Raw genomic sequence first — 22,808 nt, 5'->3', positions numbered from 1 at the left:
GCTGGACTTGTTCCAGTACATGCCTGATTCTTGTATTGAGGAGCCCAGCACTGGACACAGCACTCGAAATGTGTCTCACCAGTGCTTAGCAGAGGGGAAGGATCACCTCCCTCAACCTGCTGACAAACAACGCTCTGCCTCATGCAGCCCAGGAGGCTGTTGGCCTTTGTTGCTGCAAAGAAGCATTGCTGGCTCATGGTCAACTTGTTTCCCACCAGGACCTGCAGGTCCTTTTCTGCCAAGCTATTTTCCATCTGGTCAGCCCTGGCCCATCCCAATGCCTTGGGTTATTCCTCCCCAGGGGCAGGACTTGGCATTTCCCTGCATTGAACTTCAAGGAAGACCCTTCCAGCACGTTTCTCCTGCTTTTTGCGGTTCCTCTGTGTGGCAGCACACCCATCCAGTCTAACAGTGAATCCTTCCAGTTTTGCATCATCTGCAAATGTGCTGAGGCTGGATTCTGTCCCATTGTCCAGGTCACTGATGAAGACATTAGACAGTATTGGCCTCAGTATTGTCCCCTAGGCCACACCACTAGTGACTGGCCTCCAGCTGGACTTCCACTGTGAGCTCAGCAGTTCAGCCAGTTTTCAGTTTACCTGACCATCTACTTATGTAGCCTGTACTTCACCAATTTATGAGGATGTAGTAGGAAGCATCCTATTGTAGTAGGATGTACTGTCGAAAGCCTGGCTGAAGTTGAGATAGACAGTAGTTATTGTTCTTCCCTCACCCACCAAGCCGTCCATCACATATCAGGTTGGTCCTGGATGATTTCCCAGTCATTGAATTCATGCTGACTATTCCAGTCATCTTTTTGCCCTTAATATATTTGGAAATGCTTTCCAAAATTATTTACTCCATTACCTTCCCAGGGATCAAGGTGATGCTGAGTGGCCTGTAGTTCACCATATACTTCTCCTTGCTCTTCTTGAAGATAGGAGTGACACTGGCTTTCTCCCACTCTTCAGAAATTCCCCTGATTGTCTCAGCCTTTCCAACATTATAGAGAGTGGCCTCACAATGATCGTGGCCAGAACTAGGAGTTAGTCAACTTTACTCTTTAGAAGTCTTTTTATCTATGTGTGAGAGTTGACAGAATTATACATTATTCATTCTGGTATGTAGCTTATAATCATGTTATATGTGCAGATATTTGTAACGTTTCGTATTTAGGGAGTTTACTGACATATAACTTAATAATTAAATAACAAATATGCAACAGAAAGCTAGTAACTAGTCTTACTTTATATAGTGACAAATTATTATATATGTTCCTAAAAAATTTTAATTCCATATCTTAAGTTATATTCTTTGGGACTGTTCATACAGTTAAATTTAAGATGTGAAGCCAAAAAATATCAGCATACTGTCCATGCTAATTTTCTTTTGTTTTGTTTTATAGAATGGCCTCGTCACAAGCTCACCAGAAATATTCAAGCTAAAATCTTGCATCAGGAGAAAGACAGATTCAATTGACAAACGTTTCTGTTTCGATATTGAAGTATTTGAGAGGTTTGAATTTTTTTCATTGTGTTAACAAATTAAATGTAATTAAAAATAGAGTCACTTGCAACCAATATATAATAATTACTCCTAATAGGAACATGCATTTCTCCATATGCTTGTATCCAGACAAACCAGGCTTTCAAGACTTAGTACTTATTTGTTCAAACCTCTTTTTCTAAAAAAATTCACTACATTGCGTATGTGTTAACTACATTATGTTTGCATGTAGATACAAGATGTATTCTTACAAAACCTGTAGCACAGCTGACTACCCTCCCTTAGAAGTAGTTCATAAATATTTGTATAAATACTTATTAATACACATATTCTGTACCAATCTATTTTTTTCAGAAACGTGTGATAACACATTATTTTTATTTTTTGAAAATTATTTCTGCAATTTTTTTTCACTTATTCCTGGATATTATTATCATATGATGGATGAAAACAGTTTTTCTGTATTTGAAGTATATGTACATAATACTTTGTAAAAGTATTTTTTTCAAGCTTGGGTATAAAGAGAAATATTGAATGAATTTTTCCCTTAAAATATGATAAATAGACTGACTTTTGTAGTTGTGAAATTGATAGCTGTTTCTTTCTAAGTAGAATTGCATTTATTAGACATATCTGTGGCAGTACCATTGTAAAGTGTTCACAGGTGAGTGTTGCCCTTACTCTCTCCCGGGACATCCAGTTACTGATGTCAGTAATGACTAAGAATGTGAGCAAGTTCATGTAACTATAAACATACTATTGGAATACTGAGGATTCAAAAAGACTGTGGTAATGATTACATTTGAACTACTTTGAAATTTAAGACTTAATATTATTTACTTGGAGTATAATTTTGGACATCACCTGCAAAATACCAAAAAATTTTAAAAGTAATTGACATGAGTGAAAGATAAGTTTCCTTAGTAACATGAGAGTATGACTTTTCATCATGAAATGGCTCTTTTAAAAAATGTACAGCTGCACAAGTCTTCAAAATTTTGTTGCAAGATTTTATGGGTAACTTCTGTCTCCAAACACCTTATCCCGTAGAGCCAATGCTCCCCATGCACTATTATATGCAATATTGTAGGAAACATTATATGAAATATTATTTCATTAAAACATTGGAAAAACTTGCAGACTGATGTGCACATCTCATTTCATGAAAGAACCATGTTAACTGACAGAAACCCTTGTGAACGACTCATGGAGACCATACACCAAGAGCCTTCTAATTGACATAATTGATTTAAAATTTACTTAGGTATTTTTCATGCCTCTATTCAGCTCAGAATTCTTGTAAAAACTATTCTACAGGTTACACCGTTGTACTGGAGCTGTATAAAAAGTTAACATCAAAAAATGTCTTTCACCTTGAATGTAATTTTAAATTCTGAAAAATTACCAACTATTTCAGTAATTAGACAGGAAGTTCATTCAAAATGTGTTGGAGTTGGTTTGAGGTGGTTTTTTTTAAACTAATATTTGGGGTTACAGTATTATATATTTGAGGGTTAAAACATGCTATGCAACAACTGTAAACTTGGCCAACAGATTAAATCAGAAACCCAGAGCTAGAGGCAGGAATCTCTTAAGCTTGCAGTAAAATGATATCTAGTTGGAGATATCTAGTTGGAGATATCCAACTCTACCTGATCTACCCTGATCTCTCTAGTTGGAGATATCCCTGTTCCTTGCAGGGGGGTTGGACTAGATGACCTTTGAAGGTCCCTTCCAGCCCTAACCATTCTATGATTCTATGATTCTATGATACTCAGAAATTTCTGATTTTCTGTACATGCTGACCAAGGGACTATAAGTATAAATGCAGTTTTCCAACTCATATATTAAGCAGTAGTCACAACAGAAAGAAGAATAAAAAATCAGTTTCTATTTCTACAGTGGTTTTGAGAGAAAAATTCCTAGGTAAGAATCTGCAGGTAGATAGCAAGATGGAATATTAAAACAGAAATAAACTTAAGACTTTAATAAAATAGATAAACAATTACACATCTTAATCTGGATTAACTGTATTTTTTCACACTCACTATAGGAGATAGCAAACAAAATACTCAGCTTGACGTTTTTATGTATAAGGGCAGGGCTTCCTCCTATTTGAATGGTTTAGTGTATATGTGTAAACACACATTTTGATGTTCAGTATTTTCCAGTAGCTTTCTTGCATGCTTTTTAAAGATAAGATGGCAATGTAGGTCTTTTGGAGGAGGTGGGAAAAGATGGTGGTGTTTTAGTTATTTCTTTTTATGGTGGAAGGTGAATACCTAGTAAAAACTATAGTGTCCTTTATTTGTGAACCTACCACAGAAAAATCAGTTTTGGACAATCTACTGAAGGTTTTGAGCAGAGATACGTTACACTGGTGTGGGAGCAGGACTTCTTAAAATGGACTTTCTCATGGGCATTCTATGTGAGCAAATCCGTGAATTAATTTCAAAGCATTTCTTAAAGAACTCACTTGCCTATGATCACAAATAGAGACTAATTCTTTGTTCTTAACACTTCTGTTCATATAATTCTGTTACGTGAACACATCTGTTCATGTTCTGTTCAGGAACAAAGACTGAAATTGGTTCATTCATCTTTTCTCTGGTTCCTGTGACTGTCCTTCTATGCAGTGTCAAAGCTTCGACAGAGAGAATATGCCACTTTTTAGACTTCTATCATAGCAGTTAGAGCACATCCAGTGGAAAGAACTGTGGTGTTTGAGTCCTCTCAAATAAAAAATTCCTGCACCATGACAGTATTCAGCTCAATTGACTTTGCATCTCCGTACCTAAAGACACTATCTCAAAGCACACCTTTTAGGCAGCTGTTTTAGGGCACATTTCTTTTGACTGACTTTAGATGTCTCTTTTAGAATGTGATGACTTTTAATCTAAAAGTTCCTACTCCTCGTCATTTGCTATGAAAGGAACGTAGATAACTGGCTTAGGCATAGACATATTTAGTCAAATTGAGCTGATGTATCTTGCCCTTAAGTTTTCCACCCTAAGCATCTCTCCTCTGAAAAATGGGTTGCATTGGATCCCGTTTGTGGTGTATAGTTCATCTTGCAATATGGAGGTGCCTGATACCTGTTAGAGAGTTGTACCACTTCAGACTGGGCTTCTAAAATTATGTGTTGCAGTACTGAACTTTTAAAAAACAGACTTGTTTTTAAGTCTAGCTCAAAGTTATTGTATTATGTCAGAAGCCATCAGCTTTCTTTAACTTCTCTCCATCTTTTGTGTATTCACTTCATGTCAATATGCATTCGGATTCTGACTTTGCATACTGTTTGAGAAAAAGAAATTAGTAACTTCAGTGTATGTGTATGTTTTTCACAGACCTGGAATCATCACACTGCAAGCTTTCTCAGAATCCAACCGAAAACTTTGGCTCGAAGCTATGGATGGAAAGGAACCAGTAAGGATATTTTTTAATTTTCTTTTCTATGGTTTTGTGGAACACACATTAAAGAAAGAAGCTAGTATGCATTTCAGATACTCTGTTACAGTACAGGCAAATACGTTTCTGTTCTTTGTGAGGCACTATCACAAATACACAGTGAAGACAGGTATAAAGAAGAGAAGCAGAACTACTAGTGAATTTAAGCCATTGTGTATGTATTACTATTTTATGTTAAGATATTTAATGTTTAAGTAATATGATAGCACATTGTCTAGGAGGATTCATGGTTCAGATAATATTTGTGAAGTGGTAGTTTCTGCACTGGTAAAGACAAACCACCTTTTGGGCAGCATCGTGGGGTAAACAATTAGCACTCTCTTGAAAGGCACTGTAGAGAACATAAAAATGCATTGAAAGCTACCAGGAGACAGGCTTGTCAGAGACTTCTTCTCAATATTAATCTGCTTTTGAAATAGTCACTGAATGAGGGAGATGCCAGACCTGTATCCAAGGGAAAAAAAATGGTTGATTGGTTTTATGAGATAGATGAGTGTTTTTACAAGCTTTATGCTTGGCTGAAACAGTAGAGAAATTAGATCATTAGTTGTATTGAAATTTAACCCATTTGAAGTCTGCAAATCTGACTTCTAACGCATTTTAGGTGCTTATAAATTAAATGCTGATAAATCCCTAGTCAATGTAGAATCTCAAGGCTGGCCTGAATAGGTTTCTGGGACACATCCCGCTGGCCCTCTGCCTTCTCCCCAGCGGTGAAGAAGATCAGCTGTGTAAAACTGCAAACACAGGCAAAACAGTGGGTGGTTGTCCTCTTCACCTGCTCGGCTCCTAGCACAGGGCTGTTAACCTGGGTGAGTGCTGTGGGGTGAACGTCAAGAGAAGGCGAAAGGCAAGGCTGGCATTCCCCTAGCAGCAAGCTAATACACAGCATGTTGCAGCGAGCTTAAGAGCTACCAAAAAACCTGTCAATAAAGAATTTAAAGCACAAACATTGATATGTTGCTTTTTTTTTCCCACCACAGATCTACACGCTGCCAGCCATTATTAGCAAGAAGGAAGAAAGTAAGCTCTTTATTTATGTAGAGTTACCAAATATTGCTAGATTGCTGTAATATCCTGGTTTCTAGATATTGTATATGTGAGAGAGATATTAATTATTTTACATTTTCTTTGTATGGCTATGAAATAACTGTTTGCTGGATTATGTGATTGGGTTACACAAAAGCACATCTTAAGCTATGTAAACTGTGAGAAAGCCTTCAACTGTTGTATTACTACCCAATATAAATTGGAAGAAAATTTGGTTGGCTCCAAAGCTACAATATATTTAACAAATCTGTAAAAAGTTTCCATCAGTAGTCTGTGTACCTAAATGTAAATACTTGTCACTGTGTTGAAATAATGTCCCTGTATGGATCGCATCTTTCTGCGTTTAGATGTATATGCACCTGTTACACGTACACTAACAAAATGAGTATATTTAAAGATACTATGATGTTTATGTTTATAATTGTATTAACATCATATTATCACACATATGTGATATTAACATAATATTATATTAACACTAATACATAAAAATAGTTTATATGCATGGGTGTGTATATCTCAGAGAGAGAGATGTGTCAGATACACCTCCTATGAAGATATGTGTCCATATTTGAGTAGAAATCTAAAATTTAAGCCACTACCTCTGGTTTTTATAGCATGATGTTTATTTTAACGGTGACAAATATGCTGCTTTAAGATCTTCTTTATTTAGCTAGTTAGAGCAGTGAACATTGAGGATACAAAAATTAATAAGTACATTCACTTGAAGTAAACTCACTAATTAAAGTCAATAACAAAGATGATTTTCCTATGTTACCATTTTATGAGCCTTTATGTGCATATGCAAGGAACAAAGAATGTTGTATTAAAACCAACAAATATATTCTGTTCATAATGTAGGTCCTGAACTCTTAAAAGCATTTTCCTTAGCAGGGAGTACAGGAATCTACTTTTAAAGCAGCAAACTTTCTGCTATATATGTAGAGGGGCTACTGGTTTCTGAAAAAGACAGTAGGATATTCTGCTCCTAAGGATTAGAAAGTTGGATTTTAAGCATATACCAACAAGAATACTATTACAGATTAAGTATCATAATCCCACGGATAGATGTGTATCAGTCCTTCTTGACTCACATATGAATAACACAGAGATTTTTTCTTTTGTTAAGTTAGAAAATAATTACCTTTTTCCTTCTTTTTGTAGTGTTCTTAAATGAAGCAGGTTTCAACTTTGTGAGGAAGTGTATTCATGCTGTAGAAACAAGAGGTATGCATAAATCACAAATTATCTGTTACATTATTCTGAGTATTTTTTCTCAAATATTACTTTGATTAATGCTACATGTTTTACAGCTGTGCTTTGGAGCATGCCCATCATTTGGTTTGTACTTTTCACATTGTATCTATGTGCTTTACACTTAAAACTGTTGCCACAAGTTCCAACAACAGTTCTTAGCATATTATTTAAGTGGTCCTTTTAAACTTTCTGTATTTAGTGTTGTTTAGACAGCTTAATACACAGTTGCACACATCGGTAGTCTTTAATTTGTGTGCACCGAATTGTGCTTTCTCATGGTAAAACTGTAGGGAGCCTCTGCTCCCAACTTTCATTTCTGGCATGAAACCTGAAGACCAAAAAGTGGCACGAATACTCTCTGGTGGGACATTTGTTTTATAGAGCATAATTCCTGTCATTTTATTCCTTATTTTGCACATGATTTATCCATTTTTTTGAATGTTTACAAACTCATTTTTGATAGTGGGAATGCACAAAAAGAAAATAATAAGCAGTCTACTGATGAGGTGAAATCTTGCAACTCAGCAAGTTTTTAATTATTGCCTTTCAAATGAAGAGATATGACTGTATCATCTTCCGTAAAAAGAGATAACCTTTTCCTGTGCATTCACTGAATTGTCAGTATGCAATTCTCTTCTAATCCAAAGCTGTGTGGTATCTCTGTGCAACATCAAGCCCAACATGAATTCAGTTTCTCAGGTAACAATGTCATGTAGCTTTTGAATCGCTGCAGACTCAGAGCTTGCGTTCTTTTCTGAGGGAAAAAAAAAGGTTTCAAAAAAATGACCTAGGTTATCTAAGTGAGATCAGACTTTGGAGTGCTTTCAAAGGAATAGTGGGCAATTTTTAAATGGTAAGACCTGAAGTAGGGAGAAGGGAAGACTTTTAAATCCTGCTGATTTTAAAAGGCAGTTACAAACAATAAAATTATCATCACTGGAATATTGAAATACTGTGTTGTGAATGTTACATTTAAATATTATTTGCTATTAGTATCTGTGCTATTAAAAAAAGCCAACAATTGAAAATTGAGGGTAAATAGGTACTTGACTGTCTCTATTTTGCATGGAAGTCCAGTATGCATAACATAAATTCTCAGCTGCAGTGTTGCAACAATATACAGTATGTGTTTTTATTTTGGGTACAATCATTATTTCTCCTATAAATATCAATCAAATCTTAGTTGGAAGGGATGATGGGCTGAGCAAATGTAGATGCATAGTAATTCCACTGAAGTCTAGGTAAGATAAACTTGTTGATGTGTAATGTGTTTTAAGATTGCTTTTGGGTGTTATTTTTCACTTTTCCCAGCCATCTCCTTGTTTGCTAATATGGATCATTTCTATGCAAAAGAGTTCCGTTAATGTGAAATCATGGTTAGTGTATAGTATGGTGTGAATTGAATGGAATGCTTTTGTTGATATCCCAGAAGAGAATTCAGTAGTGTAAAGCAGTACTCAAGAATGTAACTGTACAATCTTCCATAAATGCATTTCGATGTTTTTAAGTCATACACCAAGGATACATGAGCATATATTGAAATAACCATATTTTCATTGTGCTTGTTTTCCCAATGTAGGTATTACAATCCTGGGGCTCTACAGAATAGGAGGTGTAAACTCCAAGGTGCAAAAGCTGATGAATACCATATTTTGTAAGTCTCTGAAGTGAAACTTAGTTAGTTTGCAGCATGTGTGCTGTGGTCCCTTTTGCCCTAACTCTGTGCTCAGAAGAGTGTGTCATAATATTTCCAACTTCATGTGTGCACTTACTGACACTAAATTGAGTTTGCAGTCTTAAAATGAGTGATCCATCTAACTATTTTATGTTCATTAGTATTCAATTTCTGCATGTAACCATTGATATATGTGAGCAAATTACTGATAAAATACATTTCTTCTTTTAGCTTTAAAGTTCCATTTATTGGTATCTATTTGTCATATTTCAGAAGTGTTCCAAAGCTTAGTTCTGTAACACAGCATGACTCAGTTTAATAAGCAGTTGTTCTAGTCTATCACTTTTCTTGCTTATTTGGCTCTCTAATGCCTGTTTTTGAATGTCTAAGACAAATAACATTAGTAATTCTCTGTTGACTTGGGCTTACTTTACAGTTTCATACAGTGCGTAGAGTTAATGTTTACAGATACTAAATATGAGTGCTAAATTCATTTTTATTAATAATTTGGCAGAGATTAAAATATTCAAATTGATTAGATTGGTAGTTAATCTGACTAATAAGTAATTACATGAGCTAAATGATTAATCTATTAGCTTCTGTTTTGCTGCATTTCTAGTTAGTGTGTTAGTCAAACTGTAACACAGTCATAATTCACATTCCTACCAGCCCCTAAATCTCCTCCTGATATGGATATTGATATGGAACTTTGGGACAATAAAACAATAACAAGCGGACTAAAAAACTACCTCAGGTAAGTATGATGCTACACAAATCTCAATATTCTTTTTCTGGCCCATTAATATTTTGCTTATTAATATCATATTACTTCATGTAATATGATATTAATAGTAGTAAATAGAGGCATTGTAGTAATTGAGTATATTGTTATCTTGCCTACTATCCCTGTGATTATGTGTAATAATCTAAAATTTGTCACACACTTTCTGCCATATTTAGATACTCATGCCTTATATAGCCTTAAATTTGGGAGAAATTAATTAATTGCATATTTTTGTTGAAAACTTTTTATGTTAACCACAAAGCCTGTAGTGCTCAGTCTTTCTTTTTGAATCCCTTAAACTATGTACCATGAGGTTTTTTGACTACCATTTTTGAAGCAGAATACGAATCTCTGCAAAAGCATAGGTTTTTGTCCTATGATGTTGGTGTTTTCACAAACACAGTATCCCTCCCACACTATCATTTTCCCTTGAAATTTTTGCTAATAAGAGATAGAATTTTCAGGAATTATGGTACTTTCGAGATAACTCTTTTTTTGGGTCTCAATATATAACATTCAACGGAAACATAATAAAAAGCATCAAATCCATATGGTGGATGTTCTATGCCTTCTAAAAATCTAGATTTCCTAAACTGGTCACCTAAGAAAGAGCAACATCATAACTCCCTGTTCACTCTGGAAAACACGCCTAGGATTTGTAGTGGAATGCTCATGTAAACTTCATTGAAAAGACTGGCTTTGGTTGAAGAAATTTGTAATACATCTTCAGAAGCACAGATCATTGTAGATGCTGTATTTGTGAAATTAGGACATGAGCCTGCAGTAGCTGTGTGTTTGTGCCTGTAAGGCAATTCAGAGCCTGCCTTTCACAGAATAAGTCTTCTAGGATCTCTCAGATCAGAATTTCAGTGCCAAACTTCATCATGTTTTTGCCTTTCTTGGGCAAAAGATTGTTTCTGCAGCCCACTGTACTGTGTTCTTCAGCTGTATTTATTCCTGTTCTACAGTATGGAAACCAGAAATCAGTGAGTCTCTCTGCTGAAGTCAGTACCAGTAGTATCTCCGTTGTTAATTTACATGGCGACACCAGATTCAACTCAAAGACAGTTTCAGACTATGTACATGATTGAGTTCTGTAGTAGCAATCAGTCATCACTGAATTGAGTTTCCTACAACATACCAATATGCATTATGCGGTAATGACCAACCCATAAAACTTTCAAAGACTTTGAGACTTTAGGGTTTTTGATTTTCTTTTTAATATTTTTTTACGACCAGGTGTCTTTCAGAACCACTGATGACTTTCAAGCTGCACAAAGATTTCATTGTTGCTGTTAGTAAGTAAAGTAATAAATACACTTTCACAAAATTAATACTGGTTTTAACCCTTATTCTCCTCAGTTACTATCCTTGCTTTTCTCCTTAGTCTATTATTCAGTGATCCAGCCATGGATCCAAGTTCTTCCATGTCACGGTATGTGACAGCACAGTGCCACATGAAAGACCTCAAAACAGATGAAGCTGTGCAGTGGTTTGTTCTGATCTTTTCTGAGGTTCTGTGTGACTGCCTTCTGCATGAAATGTTGAACCTTGATCTATATGTTTGCTTGTTTTATACAGGCTGATAATTCTTTTGTAGCATTTATCCCTCTTAACAAGAGACTTATTTTCTCAGCTTTCCTTGAGAAATTGGAGGAGGTGATAATTATCTCCTTGCGCAAATGGAGTAATTGGATACAGAGATAGTAGAATTGTTTTTCTCACAACTCCAGTTTAAAATTTGGAGTTATCTCCCCATTTCCTCTTGCCTTGAGAAGAATAAAAGACACAGAAGAATTTTAGATATTTTAAGTAACAAGGGGTAAAATCTTGGATTTCACTGAAGTGGCACATTGGGTCAAAATTGTCACAAATTTCCTGGGTTCCAGTGTCAGTGGTAACTGCTTTTGATGAGTTACTTCAAATACAGATCTCAGAATGTTTTAATAAATATAATCATATTGTCCTTGTCATTTTAAAGCCTAATTGTGTTTGGCTCTTTGTAATGCATGTGTGTATGAGCGTACAGGCATCGCTACCGTTTCTAGTCACATCTTAGCACATGTTCTCATTCATCAATGATATTTATTTTCTATTTAATAGAGTCAGATGATCAGAACTACAGAGTTGAGGCCGTGCATGCGCTTGTGCATAAGTTACCAGAGAAGAACAGAGAGATGCTGGACATCCTTATCAAGCACTTGGTCAAGTAAGTATTTTTGATTTTTCTCTGTGTTATTATTGTAAGATGTGATTATTTCCACTTTAAATTTGTCACTGTTGCTTAATCCATTCTCTGTGTTGAAACAATGTCACTTGAAATTACATTTAATTTCTAAAATGCTGTTCTCAATGTAGCTGAAGAATACTCACCATAGAAACAAAATAAAAAATAGCACCATAGTCACCAAGATGACCAACTATGTTTATAAAATAAACCCACTCAATGTTTTCGTTCACGTTCCTACTTACTACAGGAATTGGCACGAATGAAATTTAAGAAACACCGAAAACTATACGAAGATTGATAGAAAATGCTGGTTTGAATCTGACTTAAGGTCCTACACTGTTTCAGAAATGGAGAGTAGACTAATGTGATAATACTTGTCCTTCAAATTTCATCTTATTTTTCTCTCTAACAGCTCTGAAGTGTAATATCATTTGAAAACACTAATTTGAAGTATTATTATTTATATATTTTTAAATTTATATGAATGTCCAAACCCACTTTTGAATCTCCCTTGTTCCATCAGCTTCTCTGAGTATTTATTAATGTCAGATGAAAAAGATCTTTGGTTGGATGAGGCTTTAAGCAACCTGATCTAAGGGAAGGTGTCCCTGCCCATAGCAGGAGGGTTGGAACTAGATGATCTTTAAGGTCCCTTCCAACCCTAACCATTCTGTGATTCTATGGTGTAGCATTTCTTTGAACTGATGATCTTTTGTCTTCACTGAATTACACTTAACATGTACTGTGAGAGAAAAAAGACAAGTTTTTTTTCTCTTAATGTTTCTATATGACTAGCTATGATTGCATAGCATTATTACATTATAATATATCCTATTTCTGCATCAAATGTTATTCATGTAAGTTTTACTAAATCTTTTGTTGGTTTTCACTGCTATTTGCTGAATACTTTTGAATACATATTATTCTTTTGGATTTAGGATGCTGTATACTTCTAGTACATTTATTAATGATCTGGGAATGTGAATACTGAAACAGTAGTTGTTTAGATAAGACTGACATGACTGAGATATGTAGAAGACATAAGAGAGGAGCCTGTATTGTTTTCATTTTCTTCGTTATGTTCCGCTATTTTGCTTTTCTTATCACAGCTTGAGTCACAGCCTAAGAAGCTGTCTACAGTGCAGCCTAATGCAGTTTTACCTCCTCTTATAGATGTGAGAACTTTGAAAATTTCTTTGATAGGAAATTATTTAGCCGTAATAAACTATTTTTAGGCCTTTATGTCATTAGCTCTTGGAGAACTAACATAGGGAGCTGCTGTGAATGCTTCCGTTGCAACAACTGATTAGGCAGACTTTGCATCTCGTTAGACATGGAGTAACCCAGAGAACCAGGTGAAAGCAAGTTCCATAAGTTGCCTTACAGAGTTGTTTGATTAGCCAAAAATATATCTACTGCTTCCTAAGCCTCTAAAAAGTTAAAACATTTAATGACAGATTAGTGATTGTGTAGAATTTGCTAGTCTGGAAGCCCCAAATTAGAAATATATATACATAGGAATTTACTTATTTCTAGGCAGAATTAGTGATAGGCAAGCATTTATTTTTGACTTCTAATTTTCAGTTCTTTTCTTCCCAGTGTTCAATTCACTCTGTCTAATTTCTCATATAATTTGCCAGCTATTGTTTATGCTAGCAATTCTAATGAGACTGAATTCAAAATTAGCTTCTTGAGTGTATTAGTATTAGTTATCTTCCTTCCTCATCTTTTTCCTACCACTGTGTGGAGATTTTTCAGGGAGCAAATGGCAGATAAAGTGCCTAATTTTATGTAATGTATTTCCCATTTTATTATGGGAAAATACAAAGAAAACCCAGCCTCCTGTTGCTTCATTCTTTTGTTTAAAATCCAATTTCAAAATATGCATCCTTTACCTATATTTCTTTTAGCTGTTCAGTTCCTTTATGTATACGTTTGTGACAGGTGAAAATACTGTACTTTTAACTGTGAGTTATAAAATAAGGATGACAATATTTTTTCTTGATTTAGATCTTAAAGTCTTTACGTCTCTACCTGCCTTGACTTTGGTGTCACTGTACAAAATTAAATATAATCTATATGTTGTGGGATGTAGATCATGCTGAAAACAAACAAACAAACAAAACCAGCAAATCCTGAAAAGCACCCTGCAGAGAGGTGATATGGTATGAGTATCTACTCAGTCAACAGCTAGGCAAACATGGGAACTTTGGTGTTATTTTTCAGATAGGTAACTCATTTTTTGTTTTTAAACTTTCCTAGTCAAATTACCTGTCTACTTGAAAGACTAAATCATTCTTTGGTATGATTTAATAACACCATACCTTTCCAAGGTAGATAATCAGGAGTCTGCAATCTGGCAGTATCAGAAATTTACTGGTGATGTATCAAAGAAAGCAACTGCACCTTAATGAATGCCTTACAGCTACCTGAAGTGCATGATTACCTTGGCCTGTATCTATTCAGTAGCCCAGCAACAGTAGGACTAGGTCAGGGGAAATTGGTTATCAAAATGACCCATTTACAGGCCTGGGTTTTTTCTCTTTTGCAAGAAATTAAGCCTTTGAAATGCTTTGTAGAAAGTCCTTTCTGGTTACAATGTTATTAAATTCACCATTCCTTTTATTAACCAAGCTACCAAATTTGTAACCAAGGAAACTCAAACACAGGACAAACTCTGTCTTGTGCAGTAAGACTATAATGTTTGTGTGAGAGACCTTAACGGTTACTGTGCAGCACAAAGCAGAGGAACATTGCAAAGGGTTATTATTTCTGGGTTTTTCTAACAAACCTAGAGCTGAGAAACTCGAAATTCCATTTTCATTAAAATACTAGTGGACATCCCAAACACTTCTTAGTCACCTAAGCAAATATAAGATCTGTTACAGAGAAAATTAGATTAAGAGAATTGCCTAAAAATGGGCTTTAAGAAGGTAGTCATTTTCATACTATGACTTCCAAATAGCAATCTCTGCCATTGCATCTGTCTGAAGTAAAATTCTGGAAAAGTTTTTTTGGCATAGCTTAATGAAGCAACATAGGAAACATGTAAGAAGATAGGCATTTACTTTCCTGTAGTTTATAATCACATTGTCTCGAATACAAACCGCTTTCCCATGTTTCTCTTGCTTCTTGACGAAAATGGAGTGCTAAAACATTCCTGTTCTAAATATGAGAGGAGTATTACTTCATTAAAGAAGTAATTGTGCAGTCTGTCTCACCTCTATACCAAGATAATTTTACTGTTCTACTCATTCTGTGTATCATTAGTGCCTGTTCAACAGTGAGACTGAGAGAAAGGGTTTTGCCTGAGTCCAGACATGGGTTTGATCCTGATCCTAACAAAATCCCTCAGTAGCCTTGGGAAAATCTCACAGTGCTTTTGTTCATGTCTTTGTAGTCTTTGTAAAGGGACAGTATTTGTGTTATTTGCTACCAAACTTTGGCATCAGATAGATCATTTTGCTAATGTTTGTATAACGTTTTAAGAACAAATCAAGCTATCTGAGAATATCATTCAAAGGAAAATGTAGCAGATGTCTCCATAAACCTGATTAATAAGGCCATCAGAGAAAACCAGAAGATAAAGTTTGCTCCTACCTCATAGTCTTCCAGTATTTTCGAGATTTTACTGTTTCTTGATTTCAAAAGGTACTAGGGTAATTTAAATTATGTAGGAAACAGCTAAAAATGCTTAGGTTGACACAGTGTGGTAGCAGATAGCAGTGAGAAGGAAGAGGAAAATGTGAGTAAGTGCCTCAATAACTGATTCTATTTGGTAGCAGATTCAGTAAAATTAAGCATTAAGGCAATTATCAAATCTTTACGTGACATGATATTTCTCAGACATGAGGCAATAGGGCAGCTGTGACTGGGGAATCACTGGCAGTTATTTCAAAGGATTTATGATTATACGGTTTTTATTTGGCAAATCTTATTCTTAAGGAGAGAAAAGGGACATTGAGGATTACTGATGGTTTTCATTTTACTATCTGATAAATTATTAGAAAATCTAAGATTCTGAATTCTACATTAAGAAGAAAAATGACAGAAAAGGTAGAGTAACCAATAACAGAATATACAGAAGTAACAGGTTAATATATTTTAAAATCAGATGATGTCTGGCATCGTGATCATCTGGTATTATCTGTACCACAGAAACTGATTTCTCTGACCCCATTGATCCTGTGTTTTCAATGCATTAATAAAGAAATCCTGTTGCAATGTAAGTGTTTTCTGTAACTAAGTTTCTTTCCTTTACATGAGAGCTAAGGTATATGACTGGCCTCTGTAATATTATAGTATTTTCAGTCTATCCGACTTCAAGTATTTAAGTTCCTGTATAATCATTGGAGAGAGATAGGTACCTACTCTAAGATTCCTAAACTTTAGATGGTCTGGATCTCTCTGTGGAGATCTTCAAAGATAATTCTTTTTCTCTGCCAATTATGTCAGGAACTTAAATACTTACTCTAGGAAGATGTGCTCATTATCCGTTAAGTTATTTCAGGATGGGAACCTTAATGGAAATACAGTAGTTGTACTACTCTACGTTTTGACTCTAGTAAAAGTGAAAGTTTAAAAAATGTTTTTAAAGGGGAGGCATGAACTTTGGATCTCATTAAAGAATAATCTTAACAGGTTTTTACCTGTTGGAATTGTAGTTTAGCACAACTATTTAATTGCATAATGTTTGTGTTCCTTTGAAGGGTATCATTGCACAGTCAGCAAAATCTAATGACCGTATCCAACCTTGGTGTTATCTTTGGACCAACTCTGATGAGAGCCCAAGAAGAAACCGTGGCTGCTATGATGAACATTAAGTTTCAGAATATCGTCGTTGAAATTCTGATAGAGCATTATGAAAAGGTAGAAGGACATTATCTGACTGGTTTTTGATAAAGTGGAACTAAGATCTCATTTCGTTACCATCCTTAAGTTCTTAAGAATAAAAAAACTAGCATTTGTAGAAGGTCATTGATAGAAAGAATACCTTCTCCCCACACTATGCTATGGATCTGTATTCCTAGCAAGTCTTTTGTAGCTGTGCAAGGTACGGATCCAAGACATAATATCCTATGCTTTAAAGGAGTTACTCCGAATCTTCAGTTGCTTTCTGAAGATTGCTATGTCCTTCTTATATCTAGAAACAGAATGAGAAGGTCATAACTTTGCTCCCAGCTCCTTCATCTCTCTCATGCTAGCAGTGTATGAAGGTTCAGTGGGTGAATGGATTCTCCTCTGAGTGCATCAGGTCAGAGTCTTTCTGACCGTTGCCGTCCTTTGGAGATACACCAGCTGCACAGTGGAGATCTAGTCCCTCCTAACGTCATGAAACCCCAAGCATCCTTCAGTTCCCCTTTTCATGAGCAGCATCAATGTGGATCCTCAGCACAATCTCCCATTTCTGTGCACTGTGTCATTTTTCATGTGTATAGGTACTAGATCAAAAGCAAAGAAGCAAAAAGAAAAAAGTAATGTATCTTAGATGAGGTTTTATTCCTATTACAGGTTTTAAGCCCATCATGTCTTTGTGATTTTAAAGATCTTGAATACACTGGAAGATACAGACTTCTCTAGGTGCTTCTTTTGCTTTGAAGAAAGGCATATCTGTGACTGCTTGGTTTATTTTGTTTTCCACAAAGAGACCAGTGACAGCAAAGATCCTGGAACATTTAAGAAGAATTGTTTCAGAGCTTGAGAAAGAAAATCCATGAAACCTTAAACACTTACTTTCAGTCACTACCATTTATTTTAAACTATTTGATTTCAGAACTCAGCAGAACAGTCAAGACCTCCTTTATTTGTTCATCAAAAGAAATTTTATTTTGGGGGTCTTTTGTTGATATATAAACAAAATATATCTTTCTTCTCTAAAGACCGACAAAACAAAGTGAAAGAACTTTGAGTTTCTTCCATTTCACATTACTCGGCTAAGGGGCTGTTCCTGGTCAATACCAGGATCCCCTGCACTGGTTGATCAGTAAATACTGACAGTACTGCTTGGTATCATCAGTTGTATTTCATAGGGACTCCTCAAAATTGGTATGATAGCTTCTAGCTTCCTTGCCTGTAACTCCAAAACATATCTATTATGTGTTTCCAACACTCACTTTCCCCCTCAGAAGATTAGAGATTCATTCAATACAAGGACCATAGCAGCACAACCAAAATCACACCCTCACACCCTATTTCTATGTCTACAGACAGGTTTTTTTTATTGATTTGCTACTCACTAATGCCTAATACCATATTAATGTACTTCAGGAGCATCTCAAGATGTCCATTAAAGCATTTTCTATCATATAAGCACATTTGCTTTCTTCCACTGTTGTGAGTAGCATAGAGGTATCTTTTCATCATTCGCTTCATCCTCTTCTGGAAGTGCCCTATTGATAGCGGTGGTGTTGCGTGGTATTTAACCTACGACACTTGGCCCTCTCTACACTATGGAGATTGGACGCTTTTGATTCCTTCAGTAGCTTAACTGAATAGGCAATTTTTGTCTGTAAAACCTCTTCTCCATTCCACAAAACTAATTCCACTTCCTTCCACAGAATGCCGTAGGGGTACTCAGTAGAGTTTACAGTCTGTTCTAGGAGGAATAGGTGAGAAAGGACTTCTGGAAGAAAAACACACAAATCTTTTGGTTTTATTTTTTGCATTAGTCATCCTCAAAGGCAATTATCATTTTCATTAGAAGTGTCCAGTAGGGTTTTTAGGGTCTTTCAAGAGCTCTACTGCACGTGTCTTGGATATTGCAGAACAGGTGATACAAATGAAGTCACCCAAGTTACTGGACTTTTTGTATTGTTCTTGCTACCAGGCTTGCCATGCTTATCAGCCGAGAGTTCTTTAAAACGTCGTATATACCTATGTCCCAGTAGTCAGATATCCCAAAAATTTTATTTTTTTTCTGCGGTAATGAAGTGCAAAATTGACCAGTGGTAGCAATGATGTGTAAAAGATAACAATCAGGAGATGGTCTGAACATAAAGATGTTCCTCATCAAATTTGACGTGTTTGGCAAAATAAAGTAGTTTTCTGAAATACAAACTGGATTGTGGTAAGTTACAACTAGTAACAAATTTGTGACATACAAAAGCTTTCATAGGAACACAGAGAAGAAATTCAATACTTTTCGTAGTATTTTAAAAAATGTGTTAAGTTCTTGGGCAGGAGTTAGTTGTAGACATATAGTGTATGTTTCATAATTTAGACTATTAAGCACTTAACAAGAGCTAGAAGATAAAACTATTTCAACAAATATTTTTATATAATCAGTATAAATTTTAAGTCTAGCATTGTAGTTCTTGGATTGTAAAATGAAATCAGAGCAAAGCTTATATTCTGTGAATTTACTCTTTTGTCATGTGTGAGACTATTACAGCATTAATTTCAGGTGCAGTAGTGAGGAAAACAAATGGATTAATAATGGAAGTGTAAGAGTACTTCTGTTGTTTATGTCATTTATTTTCCCCTGTGTTTTTAATCATGCAGATATTTCACACTGCACCAGACCCCAATATTCCTCTTCCCCAGCCTCAGTCTCGATCAGGTTCAAGAAGGACAAGAGCAATTTGTCTCTCCACAGGTTCACGTAAACCCAAAGGAAGATATACACCGTGTCTAGCAGATCCTGACAGTAAGTTTGTCCTCACTGACTCATTATCTTCCTTGTTATGTCTTGTCTTTTAACTTTCCTGTATAATATCCAGTAAGTATTGACTTCCAATAATTCCAAGCGTAACAGATGGGGGTTTGTCAGCTTTTAACCTCTGTGAGTGACAGCCTCGCTGTTGAATGGCTGCATTCCTTGCTTCTCTCAGGTAAGGAAAGATGTTTGGGTTTAGGCAAGTCTTGTATTGAGGACAGTGTTCAAAAATATATAGCATATAAATATATAGATATATAAAGTATGTAAATTTATAGTAGACTTTATATTCTAATCTAAATGTAATCTGCTTTGAAACTCTGAGGAGTTCATTATACAAAGTTCACATCATTTGCTTGTAAGGTGATTCTAAAGGTTGGGAAACTATAAATAGAATCTTTCATCTCTTCCTGTAATGAATGTAATTTAGTCCAGGTCAGGAGATCAAACTATTACTTGGCTTTTTTCGTATGCGTGAAACCATGGTCATTCGTTTAAACTCAGCCACTGCCTAGGTTTGCCAAAACCACTGAAACTGTCTTAGTTTTTCTGGAATAGGAACAAACTCTCATGTTTTGGGGAGAAACAGTAGACATCATATGGCAGCAGAGAGTTATGTGTGTAATTCATTGTTTCTTAAAATGCTTATTCATTTTCATGTAAATGTGACTATTAAAGTTTCACTTCATTCATTTTCATCTAGTGGGCTATCACTTTTTTACTTACGGGCTGTACAGTTGAGAAGTATTGAAACTGTAGCAAAGGTTAAGTTGTTAACAGTTCCACCACTGCAGCAGATTTCCAAAATAACTTCTATTTCCCTTGGTTCCTCAAGGAGATTTACCTGAAGTCAGTACACTAAATTAATCTATTCTTGATGATCTGTAGTAATTCTGAAGTCGGTAATGTTAGGAAATGTATCTGCAGTATGCTTTTGCACAGATGCTGCACTTTCCATAGGTTTATGTTACATGATTTCTGCCAGTGAGAGTTTCAATACTAAATGAGAGCAATAGCTACCTACACATCGATTGCCAGTGTGAACGGCATGGGATCTTGAGTAAGAAGTTGCAGAGGAACCATCATTTACATTCACCAGATGAGAAACTGGGCAAGTTACAACTTTTTTGCTGTGTAGCTGCAACGCACGGATGCTAGCATGAAAAAGGGGCATTTCTGTGCAAGAATTTAGCAGAGCGTGTGCAAGCTCACACTTCTTCATTCAGACACGTCTTGTGCTGGCAGCTGGGTTGAAACTAGATCTGACCCAAGGGCTTTCCACTTGTGCTTTGCTTATTAGCTCAAGCGCAGCACTTGCTACACAAGTTCAAGTTAAGATCTCGCTTGTGTCTGGCAGGCCGAGGCAGAAGCAGAGGTGTTCTCCTTGCCGACTGTCTCTAGATTTGGCCAGAGATAGGCAAGAGAGAGCCTTGTCTTTTGGCAGTAGCAAATTCTGAAGTACTAGATTGTTTTAAGTCCTCATTTAAATGAACCACAGACACTTAACTATGTTGCAGGAAATTAAGGAATTCTATATGGCATGACAAAATAAGATACAGCTTTCAAACAGTAGGAAATGATAGAAAGTGTATCTGACAAGTTAATTGTTGTAAAAGGGCAAGATAGAGGACAATCTCATGTGGAATACCAGAATTCTGGCCAGAAATGGGCAGAATATTTCAGATTATTGTACCAGTAGCACTATTGTTGTCAGATCCACTGTACAAGGCACTGGTATTTGTGACCTTATCTGTAGTAAGGTGTGTGGTTGTGGTCACTTGCCGCCAAGGATATTGAAACATGTGGAGGCAAAAGCAGCTGTATCATGCTGGTATTTTATAACTAATGTGTGGTTGGAGAATATATATTCTCTACTTCTTGTGGAATTTGTTAATCATATCTCCTAGCTTTTGGGAACAAATCCTACTGTAAACCAATGTATGACTCGCTAGACTGAATCCAGTCTTCAGGATAATTCAGCCCTCACTGTGTTATAGGCCAGTCCTTCCTCAGTTCTGATGAGTGTTCCTACCCTTATGTCATCAGATAATTTCATTATGATATTCCCACTTTTTGTTGGAAAAGGTTATTGGAAATAAGATCAGTACAAAGATTGTAGTGTAGAAAGGTAAATTTTCGTAATACCAGTCTAATTAAAGACATTCATCAAATGTGCAAGTTGTAAGGAATGAGTTGTTGTCCTTCAGGATAGATATTTTATGATGGGTATGACGATTCAGAAAATAGAGTATAGAGATGCTTATGGACTAGTCTTAGGCTGGAGAGATCCTGAGCAGCTTAGTAACCAAAGTGAAATGTAATTCTTGTGCCTGCGGGCAACGCAATCATGCATTTAAGAACATAAATGTGACAAGAATCACATTTGCCTTATCATGGAAATCCAGCAAGATGCTCACCACAAAGATATCGCAGCGTTGTTACTGTTGATTTTCCTAAGGATATTTGTCTTGCAAAGCAGTCCTTCGGAAATTTAAATTTTTATGTGAAATAGTTTAGCCTGTAGCCCATTATGTTCATCAGCTCTAAAGAAATAGCCACAAAATGCAGCTTTTCCACGTTAAAGGTAGGAATATGTGTGAAACTTAGAGTAACTAAATAGGTATTTTGTCTTAAGAATCAGTGCCTCTGAAACTACAGATTAATGAATTTGATAACAGGTGAAGTACAAGAGGCTAAAGGTGGCATGAGAGAAATGCGCATGATAAGAAAATGTAATTATTTTTTTTGTTTCCTTCTCTCTCCCCTCACTTGTCCCTAGGTGACTCGTACAGCAGTAGCCCAGACAGCACTCCCATGGGCAGCATTGAATCTCTCTCTTCTCACTCCTCCGAGCAGAACAGCACTACCAAATGCACGCCCTCGCAGCCCAGGGAGAAATCGGGAGGGATTCCATGGATTGCCTCTCCCCCTTCTTCTAATGGCCAGAAGAGTTCAGGCCTCTGGACTACAAGTCCAGAATCTTCATCAAAGGAGGATGCAACCAAAACAGATGTAGAGTCAGACTGCCAAAGTGTAGCTTCTGTCACTGGACCAGAGAATGCCTCTCCACCAACCGACCTGACCAAAAAGAGTTCTTACTGTTTGTCTGGGCTGAAAAGGTCTTCAGCGTCTTCCCTCAGATCCATTCCATCAGCTGAAGGTAATTTTCAAGGTCTTTTAGAAC

General features: G+C 36.1%; 1 protein-coding gene across 1 annotated transcript in view; it reads left to right on the top strand.

Annotated features, from left to right (window-relative positions):
- Positions 1–22,808, top strand: part of ARHGAP42 (Rho GTPase activating protein 42) — a 172,643-nt gene that overhangs the window by 138,335 nt on the left and 11,500 nt on the right. Inside the window, exons 10-20 of the mRNA XM_086613887.1 lie at positions 1,406–1,515; positions 4,854–4,932; positions 5,958–5,997; positions 7,189–7,251; positions 8,861–8,935; positions 9,626–9,710; positions 10,980–11,038; positions 11,844–11,949; positions 16,680–16,839; positions 19,471–19,615; positions 22,404–22,784. Of these exons, the coding sequence (XP_086470013.1) occupies positions 1,406–1,515; positions 4,854–4,932; positions 5,958–5,997; positions 7,189–7,251; positions 8,861–8,935; positions 9,626–9,710; positions 10,980–11,038; positions 11,844–11,949; positions 16,680–16,839; positions 19,471–19,615; positions 22,404–22,784 (1,303 nt within the window). The remainder of the gene's footprint in view (positions 1–1,405; positions 1,516–4,853; positions 4,933–5,957; positions 5,998–7,188; positions 7,252–8,860; positions 8,936–9,625; positions 9,711–10,979; positions 11,039–11,843; positions 11,950–16,679; positions 16,840–19,470; positions 19,616–22,403; positions 22,785–22,808) is intronic.

Source organism: Tauraco erythrolophus, chromosome 1, assembly GCF_009769465.1.
Source record: "Tauraco erythrolophus isolate bTauEry1 chromosome 1, bTauEry1.pri, whole genome shotgun sequence".
Taxonomy (NCBI): Eukaryota; Metazoa; Chordata; class Aves; order Musophagiformes; family Musophagidae; genus Tauraco; species Tauraco erythrolophus.
The sequence above is the reverse complement of the archived record's forward strand: the minus strand, read 5'-3'. Positions and strand labels throughout refer to the sequence as shown.